Source organism: Microcebus murinus, chromosome 16 (assembly GCF_040939455.1).
Source record: "Microcebus murinus isolate Inina chromosome 16, M.murinus_Inina_mat1.0, whole genome shotgun sequence".
Lineage (NCBI taxonomy): Eukaryota > Metazoa > Chordata > Mammalia > Primates > Cheirogaleidae > Microcebus > Microcebus murinus.
In genome coordinates this window covers 22,729,551-22,756,200 of record NC_134119.1, presented here as the reverse complement: position 1 = coordinate 22,756,200, position 26,650 = coordinate 22,729,551, and the positions used below count along the sequence as shown (strand labels likewise).

Genomic DNA, 26,650 nt, shown 5'->3' with positions numbered 1-26,650 from the left:
TCACCTTTCTTTCTCAAAAGCGCAACTTAACCCTTTGCCCCGACTGACTTCAAGATCTGCGCGCTGCAAACTCTCAGGCGCGGCGAGGCTTCTCCAAAGAGCTCTCACTCCAAGTCTCTCAAATAGTAATTGTCTTTTCGCAAAGCTGGTTTGTGGTCGGCGCCGGAGAGCTCCGGCTAGAGCGGAAAGTTGTGGCTTGCCTCTCTGATCCCTCTAGACGACCCCCTCTTCCCACCCGGTTAAGATCCAAAGGCGCTCCCGGGCTGGCGCCCAAGTTCCTTAGAAAAGCCTAAGGAGCGAACGGCTCCCGGGCACCCTGGCACTCCCGCAACCAGGGCACCGGGCATGCTCAGAGGGCGCGCGGGAGGCAGGCGTTGCCTGCAGTGGGGCCGACGAGCCAGGAGGTGCCGCTGCGTCCCCGCTTCCCGGCGCCTGACCCAGCGCGCAAAGTTGGGCTGGGAACCGCGGGGGGAAGGCAGGACCGAGCGAGCGAGGGTGGCGGGGAAGGGGGGCGGGAGGAGGAGGGAGGAGGGGAAGGAGCGGGGGCGGGGGGCCGCCGGGCGTGTGTCACTCGCTCTCTCCCTCTGTGTATAGAGGATGTGCTGAATGGTGCGCTTTGAGGCGGCGGCAGAGGAGGAGCAGGATCCGGCGGCGGCTGGCAGCCTAGGCTGCCGGGCTCGGCTTGTCTTCGCCTTCCGAGGCTCCTCATCCACCGCGGGCTCCCGACCCCGCGTCCCGCCCGGGGCATGGCCCGGCGCTGCGCCCCTGAGCGCCCCGCCTGCTGAGGAGCAGCGCCTGAGGGAGGTGCGGAGGCCGGGAGGCCAGGGAGGCCGGCGAGGGAGCAGACTCGAGCGTCTCCGGAGCAGAGAAAGGAGCCCGCGCCCCGCGCCCTGTCCCTGCCGCACTCGCCCGGGCTGCCCGGAGCCCCGATGAGCCCAGATGGCCGGGGCTCAACCCGGAGTGCACGCCTTGCAACTCAAGCCCGTGTGCGTGTCCGACAGCCTCAAGAAGGGCACCAAATTCGTCAAGTGGGATGATGTAAGTATTGGGGCGGCCCGGCTTGGGGCGCTGGCACGGGCACTGGGCAGGGCAGGCGGCGTGGGGGTGGGGCGAGGGGCGCGTTATGCAATTGTCGCCCTGGGAGCGGGCAGGGGCAGCCTCGGGGCGCGCAGGTTGGCATATGCCAAGGGAGATGGCAAAGGACAGAAGCTTTGCGCGCGCTTCTGTATCCTCGGGGTTTAGTAGTTGACATCCTTTCCGGGGCTGGCAAGCGCCCCCTGAGGGTCTTAAATCTTTTGGGCCAGTGTAGCAAGAGGGCAGGCTTTACCTAGTGATAGGTCCTGAGAGTTTGGAAAGTGAGGAATGTGAAGTTGGGACCAGCCAGAAAGCGCTGGGTGTGAACAAGACGCGCCCTTTCTCCGCCCGCGGACGCACTCCCCGCCGCCCCGTTACTTCTTTTGCCCCTTTTCGGGGAGGAATGGCCTGGAAGTCCGAAACTGCTTAGTGACTGCTAACCCTCTTAGCGCTTTTGTGGGAGCCCACGCGGCAGAGGGCACAGCAGTCCAGCCGACAGGTGGTCGCTGATACCAAACTTCAGCGCCCAGCTCCGGAGCCAGGGGCCTTGAGAAGAGCTGCAGAGGGGGGCACACCTGAGGAGGCTAGTGAGCAGAAGGGGGGGTGGTTCGGAGTGGTCGTAGAGGGCTCAATGGACCTGTAGGCAAATGTAGAAGCTAGTTTTTGAGAACTGAGCTGTCTTTTGCTTGAAAGAGACACCAGATGTTCCCTCAAGATTTACCTTCACCTTTTGCCAGGTAGGTAAGAGCCTAGCCCAGTGCCAGGGTCTCCAGTGAGTGCTTCACGTGCGGTCCAGACCCAAGAACTTCAAATGACTTCTCCTTCTTCCTTACCTCAGTCGCCTTCAAAACACTTAAATTAGTAATCCTCTTGAAAACATTCGACTCTTCAGATGGAGAACATTATGGTGTCAATTTTATATCCTAGGTGTCATTCAAAAGGTTTGATAAGAATACCCCACTGAAATAAACCCGAGCTGCCAGGCTCTAAGGAAATTTAGGTACAAATGACTAATACATCTCTTAATCAGGAGGAATTATAGGAGAATGAGGCGTTCTTCTTGCTGAAAAGATTTTCCACCTAGTAAATTATAGCCTGTTATCCTCTAGGGTATTTTTCTTTAATCTTCTTAAGCCATTTTCCAGTGTCTGAAAACAATTTAAATATTCCAGGTAGCGAATCCAATTACTTAGCTGAGTGCATCTGTGTCTATATTTTGTCCAGCTGGAAGTGCAAACGGAACTTGGAGTATGAACTGCAGCTTCCTTGAAAGCGAATGCCAATTATTAAATGCTGTAGGCAAGGATGTAGACGAGCATCTTTTTACCATGGACTTCAGACTTTTCTTCTTTCAGTCCTAGTCTAATTGGACCGGATGTTTTTGTAAATGGAATACAATCTAAACAATAAATTCAGACACAGATGACATGCTTTGTGTCAAGGCAAAAAAAAAAAAAAGGTGAAACAAATCAACAATAAATATAACAGTCTTACCCATTTTGAGATCCTTGACTAGAGAGAAAATGTGATGACGAATTGACCAAGAAAGAGAATGAAGGGCAGAGGGAAAAGAGAGAAAGAGATTTCACAGGATTTAAAAAGGGAGTTTCAGCATAAGCTTTGGATTTCTATAAAGTGATGATTTTAAACCATGTTTTAAGTAATTCTTCATAATTTCTTGTTTGGGAGAAAATAGCCAATGTCACTTTGAGAGTGAAGGTCTTCTATGAAAACACATTTTGATATATCAAGGTAGATTGTTTTTATTATGTGCATTTATGTAACAAACATTTCTTGCTCACCTATTAGTGCCAGTTCTAGACTAGATCCTGGGATGATGAAGAAAGTAGACAAAATCTTTTTTGCAATGGATCTTACGAGCTAGGTGGAGGAGACAAAAATGATTAAAATACCTAATGAACGGTGCATTGAGAATAATGGGTAGGGCACTGGTCAAACACCACCCAACAAAGAAGGTGAAAAGAACTCCCTGTGAGTACTGCAGCAGTGAGTTTCTGAGGAAGCCCTATGGGAAAGATGTAGGGCAGGCATTAAGGAGAAGGCCAATAGAATCACAGCTCTTTTAAAAAAGAAACCCAGGCTGCACCCAGGAGTCAAGTTATCTGGAATATGATGAGCTGTCCTGCAAGTTCTTTGCCACTCTTGGCCTCCACTGTGATCTGTGGACTGCAGGGTACCCAGACTTTCTCCGAGTTGCCTTTATCCTCCCCAGGCATCACCTCCTTTATTCTTCCCAGCTCATCTGTGCCCTTCCAGAATCAAGCAGTTCAGGTTATCTGCCTATTGACATTGCATAATGATGAGATTGTGACAAAAAGAAGTAGATCTTGAGTCAAAGGGGTTTATCTGCTAGTTCTGTCCCCAGTAAGCTATGTGACTTTAGGTAAATCACTTACCCTCTCTGAAACTAGGCTGCTTCTTGTGCAAAACTGTTAATGTTACATTCCCTGCTTCATCTAATACTTGGTAGGTACCAACAGGATAAGGCAGCACTTCTCACATTGCAGCATGCATCAGAGCCATCTGGAGGGCTTGGTGACAGTTAGATTGCTGGGTCCCACCCTCTGTTTCTGACTGGGAAGGTCTGGGGTAGGGCCTGGGAATCTACATTTCTCATATAACCTAGGTGATGTTTATGCTACTGGTTGTGGGAAGCACACTGTGAAAACCACTGGGATATGACTTATAATCGAACTTGGGAAGATACAACAGACAGCACAATCTCCTTGTCCTGCCTAAATTTTCCCTGGTTTGTAAATTTAATTTTATCTCTCTGTTTGCATTTTGAGAAATTAATCCAATTTACCACCTAAGAGGTAGAATGACCTCAATGACATAATCATGGAGAATCTTTTTAGATCGTCTAGATTGTTTTATGAAGTATCCCTGATACCCAGATTGGCCTAAATCACATTCATACATTTCCTCTGAATTGTTTATATGCAATGAAAAAATTATTATTATTTTTTAAAAATTTTTACCTGCTTTTAGTAGGATTGTTAAAAAGGGAAAGTAAAGAGAGAAGCTTTATGAGAGGCCGCTTAGTCTGACTTTGTGTCTTTGGGCAGGGAGGCTGCTGTGTCCTTCCTCTTGGCACTTGTATTGGGAAATACCTGCTGTCCCTTGCCCCAGGGATACATCCCCATCTGCTTGTGTATAGGAAAAGTAAATGCTACAAACAACCTAAAAATCTCTCAAATATCTAATCTCATTTAAAAATTGTAGAACCTGCTTTCTGATCTGTAAGAGGAAGGCTGGGCAAACTCATAAAACATTCTCCATGTCCCTTTAGAAAGCATAACACATAGCAGGTTATTCAAAATGATGAGTTTGGGGTTACTTAGGATTGTGAAGAGATCATTTCTTATACCTTAATCAATTAAAGCACCATAATCACTGGTCCTGTTGTTCTGACCACTATATGGAATGGAAGATGTCACCCAGACAGTGCAGTGCCATGCATAATTTGCTGGCCACCTACCAACAAGTCACTTTGAGCCTGCAAATACTGCAAGGGTGGTAGTCAAAAGCTTTGACATAGGCACTAACCTATCACAACAGACAGCAGGTGTGTAAGAGAACAGGGCCCTGGAGATACCTTCTTGCACCAGGACCAGGCATTAACCCTTTTGCTGCCTGATCATGGGGATGTCTGGGGGTCCCTATGGTCTGTAGGTGAGTGAGTGGGGGATTTGGAATACTTCAATGTTTTAAAACTAGTGATGGTGTATGTAGTCTGAACATCAAGGCTAAAACTGTCCTTCTGAGCTTGGCAAGGAGATAAAGGACTGACCTATGATAGTTACCTCTTTTACTAATGATATTAAAAATGCCACTTTATATCCTTGCTTTTGTTTTACATTTGTGTATCTATCAGGCTCTGATGATGGGAGGTCGGTGTTATGGGAGAATTCTGGTGAGATAAACAGTAAAAGGAGAGTTACTTTCTACGTCTAAGCTAGGGAGCTTGGGAGATTGTGAGACTGGCCCCTCTCTCTTCTGGACCTTGGCCTTGCTCTATATTAGACAGGACATGGAGGGAGAAAGTGGAAGAACTAAAAACTGTACAGTAGGCCCCCTCACCCCTGAGTTGCCTCTGTTTTCCACACCTAAGGGTTCTGTCTATTTGTTCTACAACTTCTGGGAAATGGAAAGTTTTCATTTTTTGTTCTTTTGTTATTTTACTCTCACCTTCCAAATTCAGATCTTACTTAGGGCAAGTTGCTTAATGCATCTCATCTCAGTTTCTTCAACTGTAACTTACAACCTGTAATGTTTCCTACCTCACAGAACAGCTGTTAAGGTTAAATGAGCAAATGCATATGTATTGCTTTGTATAGTGCCTGACACACAGGCGACCCTCAGTAAAACATTCTTAATAAGTTATTGTCCCCTAATAGTAAAAGGGATGTGAATTTTATCAAGGTGGTTGGTATGTGTTATATGACTCTATTATTCTACAAGTGGAACGGTTCAGAGCTTACTCCCATTCCCTTTATGTGTGTGTTGATTTTATAATTTGGACAGGGAAAACAAATCAGATTTGTTTGCCCTTTTAAAAAATTTTAGGTGTTTCAGAGAAAATGAATCTCTATAATTCAAAGCAGGACCGACTCTCTCTAAAGCAAGTCAGTTTACAAATCATCTCAAAGTTTTATTTCTACTTAAATTCGTGTATATGTACACACACATACAGTCTCATATTGTACATCTTACAGGTATAATCTAACATTCAAAAGTTGTAATAGCTAGGCTAAGTGGTTTGAGAAGAAGTCTGAGGAAGCTCAGAGGTTTGAATTGGCATTAATATCCTGTGGATTTGAAATAAGTAACCCCCTTCTTTACCATCACAAACCCCCATGCCAAAAAATCCCACAGCTAAAACAGATAATTTAAAAAAAAACACACTAGTGTACATTATACATTTCTCAGCATCCTACACAAAAACTTAGAACTTTTGCATTATGTGGAAACTGCAGTTCCAGTTTCCAAAATGATGACAAGATGACACTTTGAAGATGGACGAGGGAGCAGAGGGGAAGGGTTTATGAAGTGGGGATGTAGTAACATTCACTTGGGAAAGGGTATGGGAAGAAACAACCCTGAGTTGGTAGCCATGGGATACAGATTGGGACACCCACAGAGTGCAAGGCAGATTCCAGACTGGAAGGCTAGCAGGTGCCCTCTAAAGTGCCACTTAAATATACCCAGATATGTCCACTTTTCATGTCAAGGGGCTTTGTGAATTTCTCATTGACAGTAATTACTATAATCTAAATGTTAAGACTATAACTTTTTTCGAGTGAGTGAATAAAGCTATTTTGAGGTTTTTCTCTATTAGTGTGTAACATGCATACAGTAAAATATGCAAATTGTATGTCCAGCTGGATAGGTTTTCACAAAGTGAACAGTTCCATGTCACCAGCACCAGATCAGAATAGTATCGCCGGCCCAGGAGTCCTGAGCACAGTCCTCCTGTCCCTACATCTCCTCCCAAGAGTAACCCTTATCCTGACTTTTAACTCTATAGATTGGTTTTGCTTGTTTTTAATCTAATAAAGCTATTTTTATTTTGAATGAAAACTAAACAAAACCTCTTTATCCTAAAGCACTTTTACTATTACTGAATTGACCCTCTAGAATAGTAACAACAAAAGTGACTTGTCTTTAGTTTCCATTGACCCTTAATTAGGTCCTTATCTGTTCCAAGGTGAAGTCTGGCAAGTGTAGCAGGTTTAGAAAATGCCCCCAAGGAGGAAACAGTTAAACAAAGCTCCAGTAATTTAGGGAGGAAATGTAATGCCTACAGGCTGTTATTGACTTAGCAAAGCAGACTAGTATAGTGCTACTGTTGCTAGAACATATTTTTCCCTCACAGGTTTTCTCTCTTATCTTGGCCTGACACTGATATTTCCCACCTATGGTCCATTAGGATAATTTGCTATGGCTATTAGCTTCCCTTGAAAGTTTAGCCTATCAATAAATAGCTTCAAATTATATTTACCTGCAATGATGTTTAAATGGGACAGGAACATTTTGCTTTTTTATGTTGAACTTCATAACCCATAGTTAAATGTTTCCTTATCAGAATTGTTTCATGTTATCATGAACAAGAAGTGCCAGCAAAAAAGAGAATGAGATTGATTGTGTATTGTTGACTACAGCTATGGGTCTCCACTTAAATAACATATCCTTGGTAACTGAAAATGTTAGTGTTCCTGTTAGCCAAGTTAGTAGTAGGTTCATGAAACCTTTCAGATCTTATCATAAATCCTATGTGCTCAGACAACTTTTTCGATCCATTCCATCTAATCCTTTCCCCATCTATTCTATGTCCCATCCCCTCATCAGAGCCATGTACCCTTATGCATCAGTAGCCAAAGGAACTAGAGTCATATTTCTAAGGTCATTTGCATGGACAACCCTAAAAGGAGCCATCAATTTTTGTAAAAATCTAGTAGAAATAGAATATTAAGAGTTCTTAGACTCTCTAAGAGTTTTTTTGGTTCCCCTCTGATATCTTTAAGGTCTGATATCCAATTTTATTATCTTTACTATGTGTTAACTTAAATTTTGGACATTTTTACTTTAATTTTCTGAAAAAAATGTTTCATTATATGTATTATTCACTCACTAAATCTATATATTTATCAGGAAACTAAATTATTATAAATTGGGAAACAGACTGTTATCATTAGGAAAATCTAGGTATTTAGTATTAGCATTAACAGCAGCCTACCTTTGTTTTTTTATTTCAAGAGCTTTGTTAGTTCATATTGTTTGGTTAATTTGTCTCTTTCTTTTTTTCCACTGCATTGACATTTCATGAACAAGTTCAGGGGAAATGGATTACTTAGCAAAGAAAACACCTGAACTAGTCATGGTGGCTATCAATGCATAACATTGGTATCTAAAAGATTAAGAGACTATTTTGCCTTTTTTTAAAAACCCAAATTTTTTGGAACTTGTCTATGAAATAGGTAAAGGAAAGCTAATTTTGATTAATTTTATAGAAGAGGCCATATGAGCTCAAAACTCGGGCAAACCACAGAGCAAATTAGTAATTGGTCTGCTGGATTGAAAAAAAAAAAAAACAACAACAACAATTAAGGAGCCTAATCATGATGCTCCCCAGGTGTGCTTTGCTGGATATAGTTGAATCTCACATAGCATCCATTCCTACATCCTCTTAGTAGGACTTCCTATAATACAAAGTTTGGACATCTAAAGCTACATTTACCAGACTCCTTTGAGGCTAATATTCTGGCTGAAAATTAAGTTCCACCAAATAGGTGCACACACATGAGATTTGGAGGGTGGAAATGTTAAAGAGGCCACCTTACTGCATCTTTTGGGTGGTTTCTACAGATATATGAGATGCTGAAAGAGGTGGCATCTCATGCAGTAGTTCTCCAATGTCTGCAAGAAGCAATGGTGGCAGTGGCCACTCCCTGTTCTCACTTTATGCCTCCTTGTCTTCCTCTTAGCTGGCTTGTTTGGGACCCCTGTAGTTCTTTCTTGATTCCTCACCTTCCTGCATGTGGTGGAAATTATAGCTATCCTCAAGGGTCAGTGCTACAGTGTTGTGGGGTCATTGGTGGCAACGCAGCCTGAAGCCTGCTTCTTCAACCCTTCCAGTGATTTTGTCAAGTGTTTACCTGCATTAAGTCCCTTTATCTTCAAAATTCCAGAGAAGTTTTTGTTTCTTGCACCAAATGCTGCCTGATATGGTCTTTTATGGCTCCGAGATCTGAACATCTTATGTAACTTTCTCCTTCAATGCTACAGTTGAGTAAAATGGAGTTTTGCTATGATATTGCCTGTGGAATTCAATATCAAGAGTGAGACCTAGTAGCATGTGCTTATACTTGGAAAGCACTGTTATGTATTTACATTTGCCCCTATTCAATTATGAAGTCCACCTTGGGTGGTGGGAAAAGAGCAAGTGTTCTTTTCCATTTTACATAGAAGTAAATCGAGGCTAGTTACTTGTGATTTGTCCAAGGACATACAGCTAGTTAGAGCCAGAATCAGAATTTAAAATAAGATCTTCTGGTTCAATCCAGGGTCCTTTCTGATCTACAATGATATCCCCAAACAGGATCCTTTTTCTAACAAAAAAAATTTTAATAAAGTCTAAAATGATTACAAGTTGAAAGAGATTCGTTGACTTTTCCAAATAATCTTTCTGATTCTAGGATTCATACATATGAAGCTTGGATCTCTACAAACTCATCCCTTTTGCCTAGTGTCTTCAAGATAGCTGTTTTTATAGTGTATGTGTAAAATCCATTTTTGTCTACACTATGCAAGATGTGTAAACATGTGAAAATGTCACCTCTGCTTTGAGGTCAGAGGCCAGTGTGTGCTCTAGAATCTTTACAGATGCTCTACTTCAGCAGAACATGTATATGGAAATGTAGAAACATGTATATGGAAAGATAGCTATTTCAGAATGTTGTTAAAACAAAGGTCATTTTTTTTTACACTGCCTAATAAGTGATACTTTTGTATCTAGCAGGACCCATTGCATCTGGTACTCTACCTTTTTTCTCTTCCCCAAATACTTGCAAATGTTGTATTTTGCTGGACTCCTATTAACACTAGTCTAATGGCTTCTCATGGAAATCAACGCATGTCACCTGCAAGATGTAGAATGGCTTGGAATGCAAGTTAGCATCAATTTGAGAGTCCAGATCTAGATTATCTGTGCAGGGAGGTGGATACGTCTTGCCTATATTACAGCTAGACCAAGGCTTCTGGAGGGCTATAGCTTTCTATTTATTATTTGTCTTTTTCCCCTAGGGGAGAGCATAGGCCTGGCACTGTGGCACAGGTAGGTGCCGGTGCTCAGAGAATATTTGTGGGATGAAATGTGTCTGGCTCACAGTGAGTTCACCCGGAGGAGTGTGCAGCCTTGAGGTCGATCTGGAGGGTGGTCATGCTCCCACTAGACCTTGTGACCTTTGCAGTGATGTGTGGTGTTGATGAGAAAACCCTGCTTTGTGTCCTTCCAGTCCATCTGAAATCTCCCAGAGTCCTAGGGGACTCTGTGGCCTTCTTAGATGGGGTTTCTCCAAGTGGGTTTTTGAAGGAAAATGTTATTGGTAATGTAGAGCTGACTGCTATCACAGTATTGATTTCCTTTAAGGTCTAAATATGGCTTAAGGTTGAATGTGTACTCCATAGCAATTCAATATTGGGTGAAAATTAGGATGCTTAATGTGTTGACATGTTGTCTTCTGAATGTTACCATTAGTTCCTGTTTTCTGAGAAACATGGTTATACATACAATGCTTATACATACATACACATATTGCAGTGAGAATGGCCATTAAAGAAATTCAGAAGTGTTTAGAGTGACAGAACAAAAGAATGATCATTGCAAAGATATTCCTTCCAACACAATGATGATTCATAGAAAGAAAAATGGATATATACACTTTATTGCTAAAGTGAGAAATTAGCAAGTAAAAGATATGGTGCTAAAATGTTATTTATAATGAAACTTCCACCCACATTATTCCCTTTGTACAGAGATAATGGAAGTCACTGGGACAGTGTTCTTAACTATCTCCCTTACCCACTCCCAGTTTAATATACTTGGGCCACTTCCATTCTTCCAGATGCCCTCCTGCCCCTGGAAAAGCACCTCTCCATTTATATTCTGAAGCCTGTCCTTCCTGGCCTCTCTGAGTCCTGGCTTCATTATTGTCTACCGCCACCCCTTCTCTTCTATTTGTGTACATTTCCCCTCTGTTGAAGCTCTTCTAAGAACATATCAATATGCCTTTACTCATAAAAATCCCAACATAAACACCAACACAATGCCCCCCAGCCCTCTTTAGTTACTGTACCCACCCTCATCCTCTTCCCTCCACTAGGAAAGTGCAAGTTATACTCATCATCTCCCTGTCCTCGCCTCCCACCCACTCCTTCTCAGCCCAGCGCTCCACAGCCTTTTCCTGCCCTCACCACTCCCCTGGAGATTCTCTTGCCATGCTATTCACAATTTGCCAAGTGCCAGCCTCCACTGGTATTTTTTGTAATCTACCTTTTTTTCCCTGCAGTGTTTTTCCACCCATGTATCCATTCATTCAATATTTATATTTTAAAAATGTGTTGATGCCTCTTCAAATCCAGATTTTGTAATCGTGTTGTGAATGTATGATGATAAATGATTTGGTACCTACCCTCATGGAGCTTGTGTTCCACTGGGAGAGATAAATGCTAAACAAAAAGAGGTATAATTATTTCATTAGAACTGTGGTAAGTGCTACAGGGGGAAAAAAGTATAAGTGAATAGAAGAAACATGGAAGATTCCCTGAAAAATTCTATATATGAAAAGACCCGAGTTGTAAGTAAGACTTAGGCCAACATGAGTAGGGGGAGTGTTTTGAGCAGAGGGACACCAAGTGTGGGCATTACAAAGAGGCAAGGAACATGGGACCTTGAAAGGCAGAAGTGGAATAAACAAGTAGAGAGTGTGGCTCAGATAATGCTGGATGGATGGCAAAGGCCTGCAATATACTGCATGGGTCCCTGCAAGATTTTAGATTTATGAAGTCAACAGGAAACCATTAAAGCCATGTTCTCAACTTGGCAGTATTGACATTTGGGTCTGGTAATTCTTTGTTGTGGGGTCTTGCCTGTGTACTGTAGAATATTTAATAGCATCCCTGGCCTCTACACAGTAGATATCAGTAGAAATCCATGGTTATGATAATGAAAATTGGAAAATTGTCTCCAGACATTTCCACATGTCCCCTGGTATATAAAGTTGCCCCCAGTTGAAAACCACTAGTTAAAATGAAATGCTATGCTCTTAATTGATTTTAAAAGTATAATTCACACACACACATACACACACACACACACACACATACACACACATGCAAAACACGCATGGCCAGTAAGCACATGAAAAGATGTTCAACGTCATTAGCTATCAGGGAAATGCAAATTAAAATCACAAGATGTCACTTCATACTCACCTGAGCTATGTCTTGCTGAAATTATCAGTTTTCTCATCTGATGCCCCCACTAAGCAATGAGTACCTGGTTTGATCGGGGATCTGGGCTTTCATTTTGATTCCTAATAGAGTATCTGAAGTAGCTAGCACGGTATTTGAAGAGCCATGTTTTCTACTTCCTATTTTTCCCTACCTTGTGTTAAAAGGGATTTTTATACTTGTTCATAAAAGGCGAGTGTCTTAATGGTGCTTCTCTTCACTGTTTTGCCTCCTCTATTCTGGACCTTCTTAACCTGCTCTGCTCATCTTTATTTGGAGGAATTTCAGACTGAACACATTCCTGGAGGAAAATTCTTACTAATGCTGATGCATGTGGAAGTTTTACTTCACTGTTCTTAATCTAACACTCTGGATCCAAGACTACCCTTACTGTGTTTTTATTTCATAGTCAGGGCTGCATTGCTCATGTTTGAGGGGCATCACATCTGATTTTCTGTGACCCTTAGAATTCATCTTTCCTCATGCAGCTGTTTTCCCCTGTTGTATATATCTACTGTATTTGGCTCTATGCTTCCTGTTGCAAGTCTTGGGCAATCCCTGTGAAACATCACTTATCATTTTTCCTGGTTGACTCTGTAATATTGATTAGGTTAGAAGTGCATGTCCCTGTTCATGAATGTTCACTTGTAATGGCATAAGAACCTGAGAATCACAGTGCATTCAGAATTGTGGTCAAGCCTTGGCCGATATACTTTCTGACAGTCGTGCTGAGGAATGTGCTGTGGGTCTGTGGACGGGTCCTGGACATTAGCCTTGGGAATTAGGGTTATGCTTTGCTGTGGTTTACTATAGCTGCCAACTAAAGTACTGCAGGTTGGATGCCTTCAACAGCAGAAATGAATTTTCTTACAGTTCTAGAAGCTACAAGTTGCAGATCAAGGTGTTAGCAGGGTGCTTCCTTCTGAGGGCCATGAGGGAAGGGTCTGTTCCAGGCCTCTTCTCTGTGTGTCTTCACATTGTCTTCCTTCTGTGCATGTTCATGTCCAAATGTCCTCTTCTTATACAGACACCAATCATATTGGTTTAGCGTCCATCCTTTTAACTTAATCACATCTTTAATGACCCTGTCTCCACATAAGGTCACATTTTGAGGTATTGGGGATTAAGACTTCAGCATATAAATTGGTGGGGGGACACAATGCAGTCTGTGACATACCTCAACCTGGTAAAGCGTAGCTCAGAAGGTGGCAGCATGATGGCTCTATTTAGCTATTTGAAGAATTGACACTTAGAGAGGCAACTAGATTTATTTTGCACTACCTCCATGCTAAAAATTAGATGGTAGCTGCATACCATAGAGAAAAACTAAAAATATGTAATAGGAATTATCTGACAAAAGAACCAAGATTGCTTTGTGAGAAAGATTTGCCTGTAAGGTGTGTCCAATAAAGGTTTGGAGCTGCACTGCCTAACAGAAATATGCTGTGAGCCACTAGGACACTTTTAAATTTTTCTAGTAGCCACATTAAAACAACTAAAGAAACAGATGGAATTCATTTTAATAATGTATTTTATTTAACCCAGTATATGAATTTTGATGTATAATTAATATAAAAAATTATTAGTGAGCCATTTTATATTCTTGTTTTCATTCTTAATCTTTGAAATCTTGCAGCACATCTCAGTCAGGGTAAGATGTAGCCACATTTCAAGTTCTCAGTAGCCACGGAGAGCTCTTGTGGTGGCTCTTGTATTGGATTTTGCAATTGTAGGATATGCATTCTCGGCGGGGTCATATCACCTCCAAGAAAATGAAAAGCAGTTCTCGGGGGACAAAAATATCTGCTTACTCTATTTTTCTTTTGTATAAGACATAGATATATACAGTGTGTAAACAGATATTTAGGATATCTATAATATTAGGTCATTAAATATGGAATGCCAGATTTCGAATCAAAAGCTTAGTTTATTATATCTCAAACAAAAAGCAGTACAATTAATCAAAGTATGCACCTACATTATCGACACAGTTTTGCCTTCTTAATGGTAGCTTGTTTATACCAGCAGTGAAGAAGCCTGGAGAGCAAGTGGCAATGAAATCATAAAAGGTGTTTTCCACAGCTTGTTAGGGAATTGAATATTTTTCCTTTTAAGAGGTGGTCCAAAGCCCGGAAGGAGTGGTAGTCAGTTGGTGCAAGGTCTGGTGAGTATGATGGATGACAGAGAGTTTCCAAGTTCAGCCTCTGCAATTTGAGCAGCTGTTTGTGCAACATGTGGTCCAGCACTGTCTTGCAGGAGGATTGGCCTGTCTCTATTGACCCATCTCGGCTGCTTAATTGCAAGCATCCTCATCATTTCATCCGGTAAAAATACACTGTAATGGATTGACCAGGTTTCATGAGGCTGTGGTGGATAATACCAGTGCTGGACAACCAAACAGACCCCATTAGCTTTTTTTGATGAATATCCAGGTTTGGACTGTGCTTTAGCACTTCATCTGTATCCAACAATTATGACGAACACTTGCAATTATCAGAATAATTCATTTTTCATCACACATAACAATATGATATAGAAATGGTATGCCTTTATGTCATGACAGCAAAGAAAGGCAAACTTCAAGCTGATTTCTCTTCTGATGCTTGTTTAATTCATGTGGAACCCGTCTATCCAGCTTCTTTACCTTGCCAGTTTGTTTCAAATGGTCCAATATTGTTGGAACAGTAACGTCAAACCTTACTGTTAATTCACACATAGGTTGAGATGGATTCGCTTCCAGTACAGCTTTTAGCTCATCATTATCCACCTTGGTCTCAGATCACCCATGCGGCTTATTTTCAAGATTAAAATCACCAGAACAGAACTTCTCATACCAACAATGTACTGTGTCACATCCTTCCTGAACATTTTGTTGATATTTTGAGCTGTCTGTGTTGCATTGGTTCCACGATGGAACGCATATTCAGAAACAACATGGATTTTTGATGTACCCATGGTTTCACAAAGATTGCTCTAAAAAAATTTGAAAGATAATCCCAAGCCAAGCCATGTGTTCGAAATAATAAGGATATACCTTCACAATAAACATAAAACACGAAGTGTCAAAGTGAAATGTCAAAGATACCAACTGTCAAACTTAGTATTTAAGGAAATCAGACATTTCATACTTAATATTAAAATTTCATGGTGGATAATTAGGAATATAAAGGTCTACAAAGGCTCCTTAGTAGGGCAATAATGGAAAAATATTGAGAATCACTGCTATAGAGCATTTTCTTAAAGGTTTAATTTCCAATGCTTGATTCCTTGGGCAAGTTAGTTAGCTGGGATTCTTTGGGCAAGCTAGTTAGCACAAGCCTTGATCTATTTATCTATAAAATTGGAATAGTTGCAATGTTTACCTCTTACCTTATTATAAGTATTAAAGGAGAAAATACAAGTGAAGTTCCCCACAGTGATCAGCTCAGAGCAAATGTTGAGAATGTATCAGTTATTTTTCTGCCAGGGATTCTGGTATTAGAAGGGAGTTTGGACTACTAGTACATTTGTTATTCCCTCTCAGTTTTTTATATTCATTTATATCAGTGAATTGATAAGAAAATCATTATAGTAAATAGTTATAGGACTTGGTAGTGTTAATGTTGATCCCAGTGACACTTTTTTCTTAATGAAATGTTTCTCATTCTTTTGGATGTTGAGGTTTTATTAAGGCCCTTTACTTTGTGCCTTGACTGTTCTTAATTTGGCCTATAGACTCTTTAGAGATTCATGTAAATTGCAAAACAACAGCTTCTTAATTATTGTATTAGTCTTCACTATTGATGATATAGGGGTGAGAGTAAAATGGTTTCTATCAAATAAAGGGGAATAAATAGAACTTTGCTGTGCATCATCTGCTATTACTAACTCAAAACAGGTATGTTTATTACTGTTCTCTCTTTTTGTAAAGGCAAATGTTCACTGGAAAAAATCTCTTATAACTTTAAGTAAATTAAAGTTGAATTCTTAATTTGAGGCAATGTACTTAGAAGATGCAGGTTTGCCTACACTCTAAGCTTATTGGTGCTTCTTGGAGCTTTACATCATTATTTTCCTCACCCAAAGCCTCATCCAGTGTAGGCAGGCCTGCATCAGTGATTTTCAAAGTGTGGTCCCTGGACCAGTGGCATCAGCATCACTGTGAAATTATTAGAAATGCAGATTCTTAGAGTCTTTCCCAGACCTACTGAATGAGAGACTCCAGGGAAAGGGCCCAGCAATCTGTTTTAGCAAGAACTCTCAGTGAATCTAATGTACCCAAGAGTTTCAAAACAACCATCTTATGGAGCACACATCTTAAAGATATTGTTCGAGATATAAAGAATAAAAAATAGTGTTGTCTTTATCATTCTACAGTAATATGTTCCAAGAGTCACAACCTATCTGCAGTTCCCTTGGAAATGAAGAATGAACATATATATCAAACTTCAAACCTGGGCATATGTTCTGACAATTAAGGATATTTGCGATCTGGGTTGAGTGGCTACTTTGGTGTAGGGAGAATATAGATACTTGCAGCTATGTGGGAGGTGGGAAAAAAAGCAGGTGGAATTGAAAATGGAGATTCATGTATTTCTGGGTCAAATCCTACTTTGCATGGCAAGAATGCCAAGTTCCAGCTGATCTTGGAATGTTTGAGGTGATTATGGAGGAAGCAGGCAGGGAGCCGAGATAAATGATCACTTAACAGAGGAACTGTAGCCGGAAGAGTGAAGTCAAGAAAATATTGAACAAAGGAGCTTTAATTTTGAAGGAGGAGAAGGAGTAAGCTAGAAATTGCAGTATCTGAAACAACTTTGCAGCCTACTACAGTGTTCCAAAATATAAATTTTGAGTAGTTTTGTTCTACTCACTTAAATATTTGATTACCTGGGATCCTTGCAGGGAACTGCCACCAAGATTTCTATTAGAATCTTGTCAGATGCTCTGATAAGAAGAGGAGGAACTAACCTGCAAATAATCAGTTACACCTACAGTTAATTCCAAAATCATCTGGAAGTGGGAATGTGTGCTGTGTGCAGCCTGTCAGAAACTTTTTATTTTGCTCACCTCTAGAAGAGTAGGTAATGAAACAGGATTGAAAATATTGCTATGATATATTGGAAATATTGCTGTGAACTGTTATGCATGTAATCTCATAGAAAAGGCCTGATTTTTTAAAAAAATCTTTGATTATATTATCATCTTGTTTCCAAATGTCTTCTTTTGACATTTAAAAGTAATTTTGAAATTTTAAAAGTCTAGCTGAAGTTCCATGCAACAACACAATTCTTATAAAAGGTATTTTTCAAACTGCATGTTAAGAATGTATGTTAAGAATATCAAGATAAAACAGCATGGCAGTTTCTCAAAAAATTAAACATTGTACTACTGTATGATACAGCACTTCCACTCCTGAGTGTATACTGAAAATAATTGAAAGTAGGGACTTAGAGATATTTGCATCACCTATGTTCATAGGGGTGTTATTCACAAATGCCAAAAGGTGGAAACAGCCCAAATGTCCATCAATAGATGGATGTATAAACAAAACATGGTATACATAAATGGAATATTATTCAGCCTTAAGAAGGAAGGAGGTCTGACACATGTTACAATATGGATGAAGTTTCATAACAATATGCTAAATAAAATAAAGGCAAAAGGACAGATATTGTATACATGACTACCTGGAGTAGTCAAATTCATAGACACAGAAAGTAAGAATGGGGTCTATATGGCTGAATCGAGGAGAGAATGGGGAGTGTTTAATGGGTGTGGAGTTTTACTTTGGGAAGATGAAAAATTTCTGGGAATGGATGGTGATGATGGTAGCATAACATCATGAATGTATTTAATACCACTGAACTGTATGCTTAAAAATGGTAAATTTTATGCTGTGTATACTTTATTACAATAAAAGAAGAATATCAGGATTTAATTTTTGATACGTAATTTTTTGATATAAAATTTAATGTTTTGATACATCTGTTTTTAAATATAATTCACTAGATTAATAATAAACATTTTTGGGTGGCAAAAATTTGTCCAGGTGCTTTACCTAAGTGATCCTATTTAATTCTCACAACAGCCCTTTGAGATAGGTATTATGATTATCACTCCCCCCCCTTTTTTTTTCAGTTATGTAAAATGATGTGGTGAGAAAGGACAGGCAGGAATTTGAACCGAAGAAGGGACAGCCTCCTTAGCCAGGCTACAGTAAAACTTAGCATGTAGATGAAAATCATTAATACAACTCTAGCCAGTAGGAAAATATACCGAATTCCAAAATTTTCTCTGCAAGTTCTAATTTTCATTATAAGTTCTTTTGATGAGATAGGAGATATGACATATGATAGTTATAATGTATATGAAAAAGTTTGAAAAAGCTAGCAATTTGTGTCTCTACAAAATGCAATTCCTGCAAAGGTCCGAGTATTTCAGTATAAAAATCTATATGTAGTGACATGTACTATCTTGTGCTGATGGTATGTCTTTATGAAAATTGCTAAAAGAAAAAAGCACATATTTTAGAAATGCTTAATATAATTACAGTGTATGCAATTTTTGCTTTATGCTATGTATGCTTTAAACTCAGAAGACTATGAAGTTTTATTTTAGCATGTGAAATTTAAATTCGCAACAAGTTTGTGTATATCTTTGTGAGTATGTAGAAGATGGCCTTATTTACTGTTACCTTGGAAACGACGTCCAAATGTTATGCTTACTCTCTTTAGTACAATTAAAAATTATTTTATGGAGCAAATGTAATTTAAAATATTATCCTTATGCATGAATTTTAATTAATATTAATCATATAATGTATGTAATGATATTTAGTGTTAAAATTATTTGGAAAGTTAAATAAAGGTTTTTAATAGAAAACATGTCAATGCCTTTAATAACTTGCCTTAATCAATAAATGCATCACTGACTTTTCCTTTATAAGTTATGTACAAATATTCTGATTATTGGGAAAGTACCTCAGTTAAATAATAATCTGTGAAGTTAAAAATGCCATGTCTAATTTTTTGGAAATCTTTCTTAATAATAGACAACCTTGTAGAATCCCTTAGCAATTATTAATTTTTAAATAACTCCTGGGTAGATTTTTTGACAGTGATATATGTTGATATGTATGTTTTTTCTTCCATTTCTAGGACTCAACTATTGTTACTCCAATTATTTTGAGGACTGACCCTCAGGGATTTTTCTTTTACTGGACAGATCAAAATAAGGTAAGAAATGAAATATATCTTTCTTACATTTTCCAGTTGGTTACTGCTTGGCAAAGTATTTATGTGTCTTATTTGTATGAGTATATCCATTTCACAGATGGCCCTTTGCAATTTAAAGATTCTACTTTAAAAGAATATCTAAGGCCAAATGTCTTGGGACTTTTCAAGGACAATTACTTTGAAATAGTAAATTTTTAAAATCCTAGGACACTTGATATTTTTCAGTTCTGCATATGTTATTTGTTAGGAGAAGAACATGGAAATGTGAATTACATTTGATGTGGAACGTAATTAGCTGGTGTTTGTTACTGACTTAAGTCCTCACCCATAAAGAATGAATAAAAGTGATGAGAAAATGACATTTGATCACAATAACCATACCCTTTGCTTTTCCTTTCTCTCCCTTCTCCCCTGTGTCATTCATTAAGGGCTCTCCCAGCATCAGCAGGAATTTGGCCTTATTAATTTGTTCATGTCAGAAAACCAAGAATAAAATTTCTTTAGTTTATTCCTGCAGTTTTCAGGAATTTCTTTCTAAATTAGCTTTCTGCCCACAATACCATGAATTTGATATCTCATTTATTATGAAACCAATTGATGATTCTGTGTTGAATTATTAAAAAGAAGACTGTCTGCCGATCATAAGATTTATTTGGAGTTTAATGGGCAGTTAGACAAGAATATTCATAGGAAGTGGTTATTATTTCAAGAACCATTGCCACAGTTCTACACTTGAACCTCAGAGGCCACAGAATATAGAATATTTTTATCCCGTAAGTTCTGATCTATGGAGAGATGGGATAGGGTTTATTAAGAATACAAAATACATGTTGAAACCAATAGAATAGCAATAGTAATATACCCTTAGATTACTTGGGACCTCAACAGTTACTAATGAAGGGAGAGCAAATTGTTAAATCTTTCAAAACTCTGCATTAGTCCTTATATCCAAAGTTCCCTTGGCCAGGTGTAGTGGCTCACATCTGTAATCTCTACATTTTGGGAGGACGAGGGGAGAGGATCACTTGAGGCTAGGAGTTCGAGACCAGCCTGGACAACATAGTGAGACCCCGTCTCTACAACTCTGTGTGATGTCACATGACTGTAGTCCCAGCTAATCTGGAGGCTGAGGCAGGAAAATTGCTCAAGCGCAGGAGTTTGAGCCTGCAGTGAGCTAGGATGGCGCGCCACTGCACTCCAGCCTGGGCAGGAGTTTGAGCCTGCAGTGAGCTAGGATGGCGCGCCACTGCACTCCAGCCTGGGCGACAGAATGAGACCCTATGCCTGGAGAGTTCAACCTCTCCTGCTGCTGCCTTTGGGACAACGTCAGCTAGACCTGTGAGGAGTAGTTTGGCACTGGCCTTGTGCAATGGCATGGTGGGGGCAGTGTGGAATCTAGATGTTGGAAAGTAATATCTGGTACCAGGGCTAGTCCTGGGCCTGTTTACAGATCATCCAAAAGGCAAATTTTAGCCTTGTGATACTAGAGTTGCTTTCTGAGTGTGTGTGTCCTGGAACAAGCTGTGGACACGATGTGGGGGGCAAACTATAAACCCTATGCTAATGTCAAAAATTGTCTTCGCGTAAGAGTTCATACTTAATGTTCATATTTATTATTGGGTGTGTTAATCACTTGGCTTAGACATTCTGTTTGGTTTCCTGCTGTTATGTGTAAAACAATGGCTTACAAGAGGTTTTGTTTTTTGTTTTTTTTCCTCCTCCTAAAGGCTAATTTTAGAACTGTTGAAGCTTTATTCATGAAGGATGTATTTATAATGCCTAGAGCATTTCTAAAGGTTGCGTATTTGTACAAGAGACCAAACTGTCAGTTTGATTTTTTAACTTGTAAATCAAGCTTCTATAAAAGCAACAGAAGATATTTTGGGGTTTTTAAATAATTCATGGCAACTCAGTTAAGCTCCCCTCTAAGACCAATCATAAATATTTCTTTGCTTAAGAAAGAGGTGTATGACTGAGGGATGTTTGTCGCATCTCTATTGTGAACCCAATATTTTGACCCATATTTATTTTTAAATCAAGGGTAATGTATTTCAAGTTCTTATGACAACCTTTTTCTCTTAGTTGTAATGCTATTTATGACCAGTTGAAACAGATGATTTGGTGGCAATTCCTTTTATCTCTTTATGACTTTTCTTTTCATGGATATGAATCTTACAGTTCTTGCCAAGAGATGGTGAATTTTATTTTTCACTTTTTAAATACCTAAGTCATCCCTCAGTCATTTATCAGAGTTTGGAGGCTTATTTTTTAGTCAATGATCATATATCTTAGAATCCAAAAGATGAGAAGATTTAAGCAAAAAAAATTAAACTTACTGTGCTTTCAAGTTTGTCATTTTCCTTCTGGCTTTAAGCCTAGTCTTGGAACCTAAATGAGTGATTCATCTGCTTTTAGGAGATGGGCGACTATAAGTGATGTATTAGACTAAGGGTATGCTAGAAGAAATGACTAGAATAAATGGCGCAAGTAAATGGAAGATGGCACTCCAAGCTTTTAGTCACTGTTTTTGCATAAAATCATTTGAAGGTACATGGCTGAATCTACATACAATCATGATGTTATTAAGAGGATTACATTCTTTAAAATGTTTTTTCTGGCCATTAGTCTTAAGAATCTGTCACATGTATAGTAGAGACCGTGTTTCAGAGAAAAATATATGATAACCTTTAAGTTTATCCCTTGATGTTGCACACTGTGTTTTGCAGTGGTGGGGAAGCGTGTGTTGGTATTTATTGTAATATGCCTTTCTTCTCCCTTGAGGCTTCCTCCCAACATGTTCTCCTTTGTTGCATGAAGCTTATACCAAAGCATTTTGATTAGCAGCCACCTGAAACCTAATCTGCTCACAGGCAAGCTGAGTGGCTCTAAGAAGCCCTTTGTAAAGAGCATTATTACAAGAGTTTTTGTTTTGTTTTTAACAGCATTGGAGGAAAATCCTCATGTTTTACAGTGTCTTGCACGTGTCTTTCTCTTGTCATGGCTACATCAGACCTTGTACCAGAGCCGCTAGTTTCAAGCCACTGCCTTTCTCTTCTGTAAACAATGACATGCTGATGTCCCCTCCTTTGATTTGTCACCATAGAAAGGATAGGTGACAAAGAAGACAGACAGCACAGCTGATGGATTTAGGAATTAAAAACTAAAGCTAGCAAGTAATTTTTAGGTAGTAGAAATGTGCTTTAGTGAAACACAGACAGAGTGTTTGGAGTTGGTGGAAGGAGATATATATGAATATCATTTTTAGGGATACGTGTTCATACTTTGTACCAGCTCTGGTCTTATTTTAATAATTCTTTCCTCTTTAGTGTTGGCTCTGTAAATCTTATTGAATATAATTAGCACAAACAAGTTTCTGAATATGACTATTTTAAAGCATGGTGGTTTTTCTTGTCTAAATGTTGATTATGTGAAGAGGATGCGTTTGTAAATCATGAGTGAGAAGGGACTTTAACATGGTCTGTGTATTTGAGAGAGTGCCTGTGTTAGGCTATGACTTTTTGTTGGATCTGTGCCTCGGGCACCAGAAGCCACACAGGAAGTGTTAGCCGTGAAAACCATGTGAACTCTAAGAATCTGAGCACAATTTTGAAAGAAAGGCTAAAGAAGAGAAAGGAGTCAATATTGAAGAGTTAACAAAAACCCATCTTGCTAGAATATGAAACAAAATAGGCCTTTGCCTTGAAACTCGATTCCCGGCTTCTGTGCCAAAGTTGGTGTAAAAATAAAACTAGTTGCTACTAGTTCGGATCCAAGAAATTTAATTTAGTTCAGTAAACCCTTCCTTGTATCCCGAAAACAGGAGCTTGGGGGAAGGGAGGAGGAACACATAATTAAATTTGAAAAGGAACGAGAGGAAAAAACACATTTTAAATGAAGAACTCCTACAACTTTCTTTTTTTTGTTACAATTTTTAAAAAAATTTTGCAGATAATGTACAAATATCTCCTTTTTGTAAAAGAGTAAAATGGTATAAATATCTTTAAACTATACTTTCTCATTAACCCCAGTCTTCCTCCTTTTTCCAGAGTCAACTACTAGTGAGAGCTTTATGGTTTCTTCCTAAGTCTCTTTGTAATGAATTTGTACATGCATAACTATGGAAATATTTCATTTTGTTTTGTTTATATCCATTTTTATCCCAAGTCACATCATATTATTTTTGTTGTTACACAACTACCCTTTCACTTTATGGTATATCTTAGAGAACTTTTCATGTTAGTACCTGTGTATCCATCTCATTCTTTTAAATTGCTCTATCATATCTCAAAGAATTGATTACCAATTTTATTTGAAAATAAAAAAATTCTCAGTGGCAGTTTTCAGCATGAGTCCAGAGTTCAAAAATATTTTTAATAATGCATCATAAACCTCAACAAGAAAATTTAGTAATTTACTATTAAAAAATAGTCGGCCTCTATAACGAACCACTGGGCACCACACATTTCATTGACTGTTTAGCAGTGGGGCTTCCTTTTTGGGACACAATTTTCTAGTGCATCCTAGAAATGTCAACTTTGACCTTTGTTGTATATGGTAAATGGGATCAGGTATCCAAGAGTCCACTTAGTGACTGAGTTCAATGATGTGGTTATAAATTTAGAAGACAGACTCTGTTCATTTGTATTTGGTATCTTCTCCTAATGGCTGAAACCATTACCTTAAAAACAGCAAAATTCATGTGGGGATTGCTTTGTGAGGGTTAAGATTATTGCTTGGCTTGGAGCAGCACACCAGCCAATCCTGACTAACCAGCAGAATTTCTGAAACAAGTCTTTTCCTTCATCTTCCCGGAATTGCCCTCACAGTTACTGATGATATTAATAGCTAGAGTAGACAGTGCTATGTCCCGACCTTCCCCCTCACCACTCTAGGGGACACAAATTAGACTCCGATAGCTGGCCAACACCTATGTTCTTTGGCTTTTTCTGGCCACTCGAGCTCTCTTTGCCACCCATGCGGCTGCCCAGAAGTTCCTAGCAATTAACACACACTCTGACCAGTGGGGTTTGGTGGATAAACACCGCAGCTTCCTCATCTCTTGGAGGGGGGATAACTCAAAAGTGCATGTTTTATATTATTTTCTGGAGCTCTCCAGTGGGATTAAGCCCAGTTAACTGGGTTGAAAACACACCGTTTATGGTCTTCCTTCCCTCTCTGTCTCACTTCTCCACTCATAATGTGTCCTGGAACCACCTCTAAAATAAACTACTTTTATTAGAATCCTCATCTGGGAGCTGCTTAATACAGATGTGTAATGTTTAATGACTTAATATAGATACCCTCTAATGGGGCGTTAAAAGGATTCCTTAGTTAAGAGACACTCACTGGAACATATTAGGTGTGAATACTTTTAATCCAGGGCTGGTTTTCCTAAAACAGTCCTAATTTGGGAAGCCCAAAGCTGGTTAAGAAAACCAGCTTTGAAGTTGTTGTGACAGATGTGGGTTTGAGTTCTGGCTCTGCTGTGTATTTAATGAGTCACTTCTGGTGAATCTCTTCCACAATCTAAGCCTCAGTTTTCTCATCTATAAGATGGGTATTTTTTACTTTCTTAGAGTTATTTTGAATGTTAAATGTGAAAAATGAAGTGCCTAGCATAATACCCAAACTCTCAATCCTTTGTGGTGGCTTTTGTTACTGCTATATTAGAAATAAATAGTTAATCTTTGACCAAACAATTGTCCCTAACTGTTAAGGGACTAGAGATTTGCTGTTTTGAAATCCAAGTGACCATTTATTATTGTGTATATATATATTTTTATGCCTTTCTTCTTTAAGGCAACAGTGACTTGTTTTCTGTTTAGACTCTGCTGTGGTCTTTTGATCTAAAGCATTGAAGCTTAAGTCTGTTTGGGCAAACAAGATGTTTATTTATATATCTGATAATGTTTTGGGAACAGAGCCATAGAAAGCAAAAGAAGGGATCTGTTGTTTAAAAGATTTTTCCTCTGTGGATAATTCACTAATAAATACTCCATCATAGGTGAAAGTTTCTTGGACCATTGGGAATTTGAGGCATCTGATGGAGTAACCTTTAAGATGATTTAAAGGACTTCGATAGGAGAAAATGGTATTCTACACAAGAAGAACTGGATACTACCGTAGTTATCTGTGTCCTTTTTCCTAAAATAATCATTTTAGGGTTATTGCAACTACATTGGCACTAGGCAGCTCCTCTACTCTATACTGACCAGGTCCTTAGAAATTAAACTTTTGTTGTTTTTTTAACATAGTTTAGATAGTCAGAGGTGGGTCAAAGTGCTGAGGAACCAGATTCTCCTCATGAAGTCAACTTTCAGGTTAAGTTCCATTTTTCTCAACGTTATCTTTTTTATCTCAACGTTATGATCCCAAAGGTTTTAATTCAGTGAACTCTGGCTAATATGGGATAGCCAAATGTTATGATTGCTTAGCCTATGTGAACACTTACATAAGAATAAATGTTATTGGAATGGAATCTTTTACAAATTCTTCTAGGAGGATGTGATTCATGATTTTTTTTTGTAGAATGTTTAACTGAAGTGTAGCCTCTTGAAGTGTATTTTAAAATCAGATTAGTCATGATGAGATGGCATCATTGCAGTTTCTTTGGAATCATTTTTAAGGTGTTAGGGCATTAATATTATTTTTATGTTCCCATCATAGCACTTCATCATGTGATGAACAACGACAGTGCTCATTTTAATACATTATAACCAAAGTTGAGAGACATATACTACTACCGTGGCTTCAATTCAAAATGCATTACTCCTAATATAATTTAATTACAAAATTATGCCTCAGTTTTATGAGTTGCTTATATTTAGCTCTTCCCAGTATTGTAGGAGAAATTAGAGTGGATATTTTCCACACTATGAAGCTGTGTATAATTATGATATTGGACTTTTTAATACCAAAAATGGTTTGAGATGTGGATTGAATGAATATGTAGAGGAAATACATTTTGTATATTGTTCATAATTTTATTTCCTGTCATGGAGAAAATCTATTTGCCTTTATTGTGAATACCATTCCCAGATACTTGGTATTGACATAATGCTGTGCTCCTTTGTTTGAATTACAGATGTGTAGACAGAGTGAGTGTTTTGGTTGTTCTCTGATTCATTTTCTTGCCAATTCAAGATAGTTTGGTCCTACTGATGGGGCTCTTGTCAAGCTGTTCCTATATTTAATCAGCAAGACAAGGTTATTTTTGCCTTTAAAATAAATTTAGATTAGTAGTTGAATCATTTAAGCATTTATCACACACGCAAAAAGACTAAAAGAAATAATACAATCAATTATTTTCTTCTATTTTTCATACT

General features: G+C 39.0%; 1 protein-coding gene across 2 annotated transcripts in view; it reads left to right on the top strand.

Moving 5' to 3' along the window:
- Positions 1–548: 548 nt before the first annotated feature.
- The window catches only part of PLCB1 (phospholipase C beta 1), a 669,260-nt gene continuing 643,158 nt past the window's right edge, over positions 549–26,650 (top strand). For both annotated transcript variants that reach the window (XM_020281914.2, XM_076010933.1), the window contains exons 1-2: positions 549–1,038; positions 19,248–19,325. In XM_020281914.2, the coding sequence (XP_020137503.1) occupies positions 940–1,038; positions 19,248–19,325 (177 nt within the window). In that variant the 5' untranslated portion in view covers positions 549–939. The remainder of the gene's footprint in view (positions 1,039–19,247; positions 19,326–26,650) is intronic.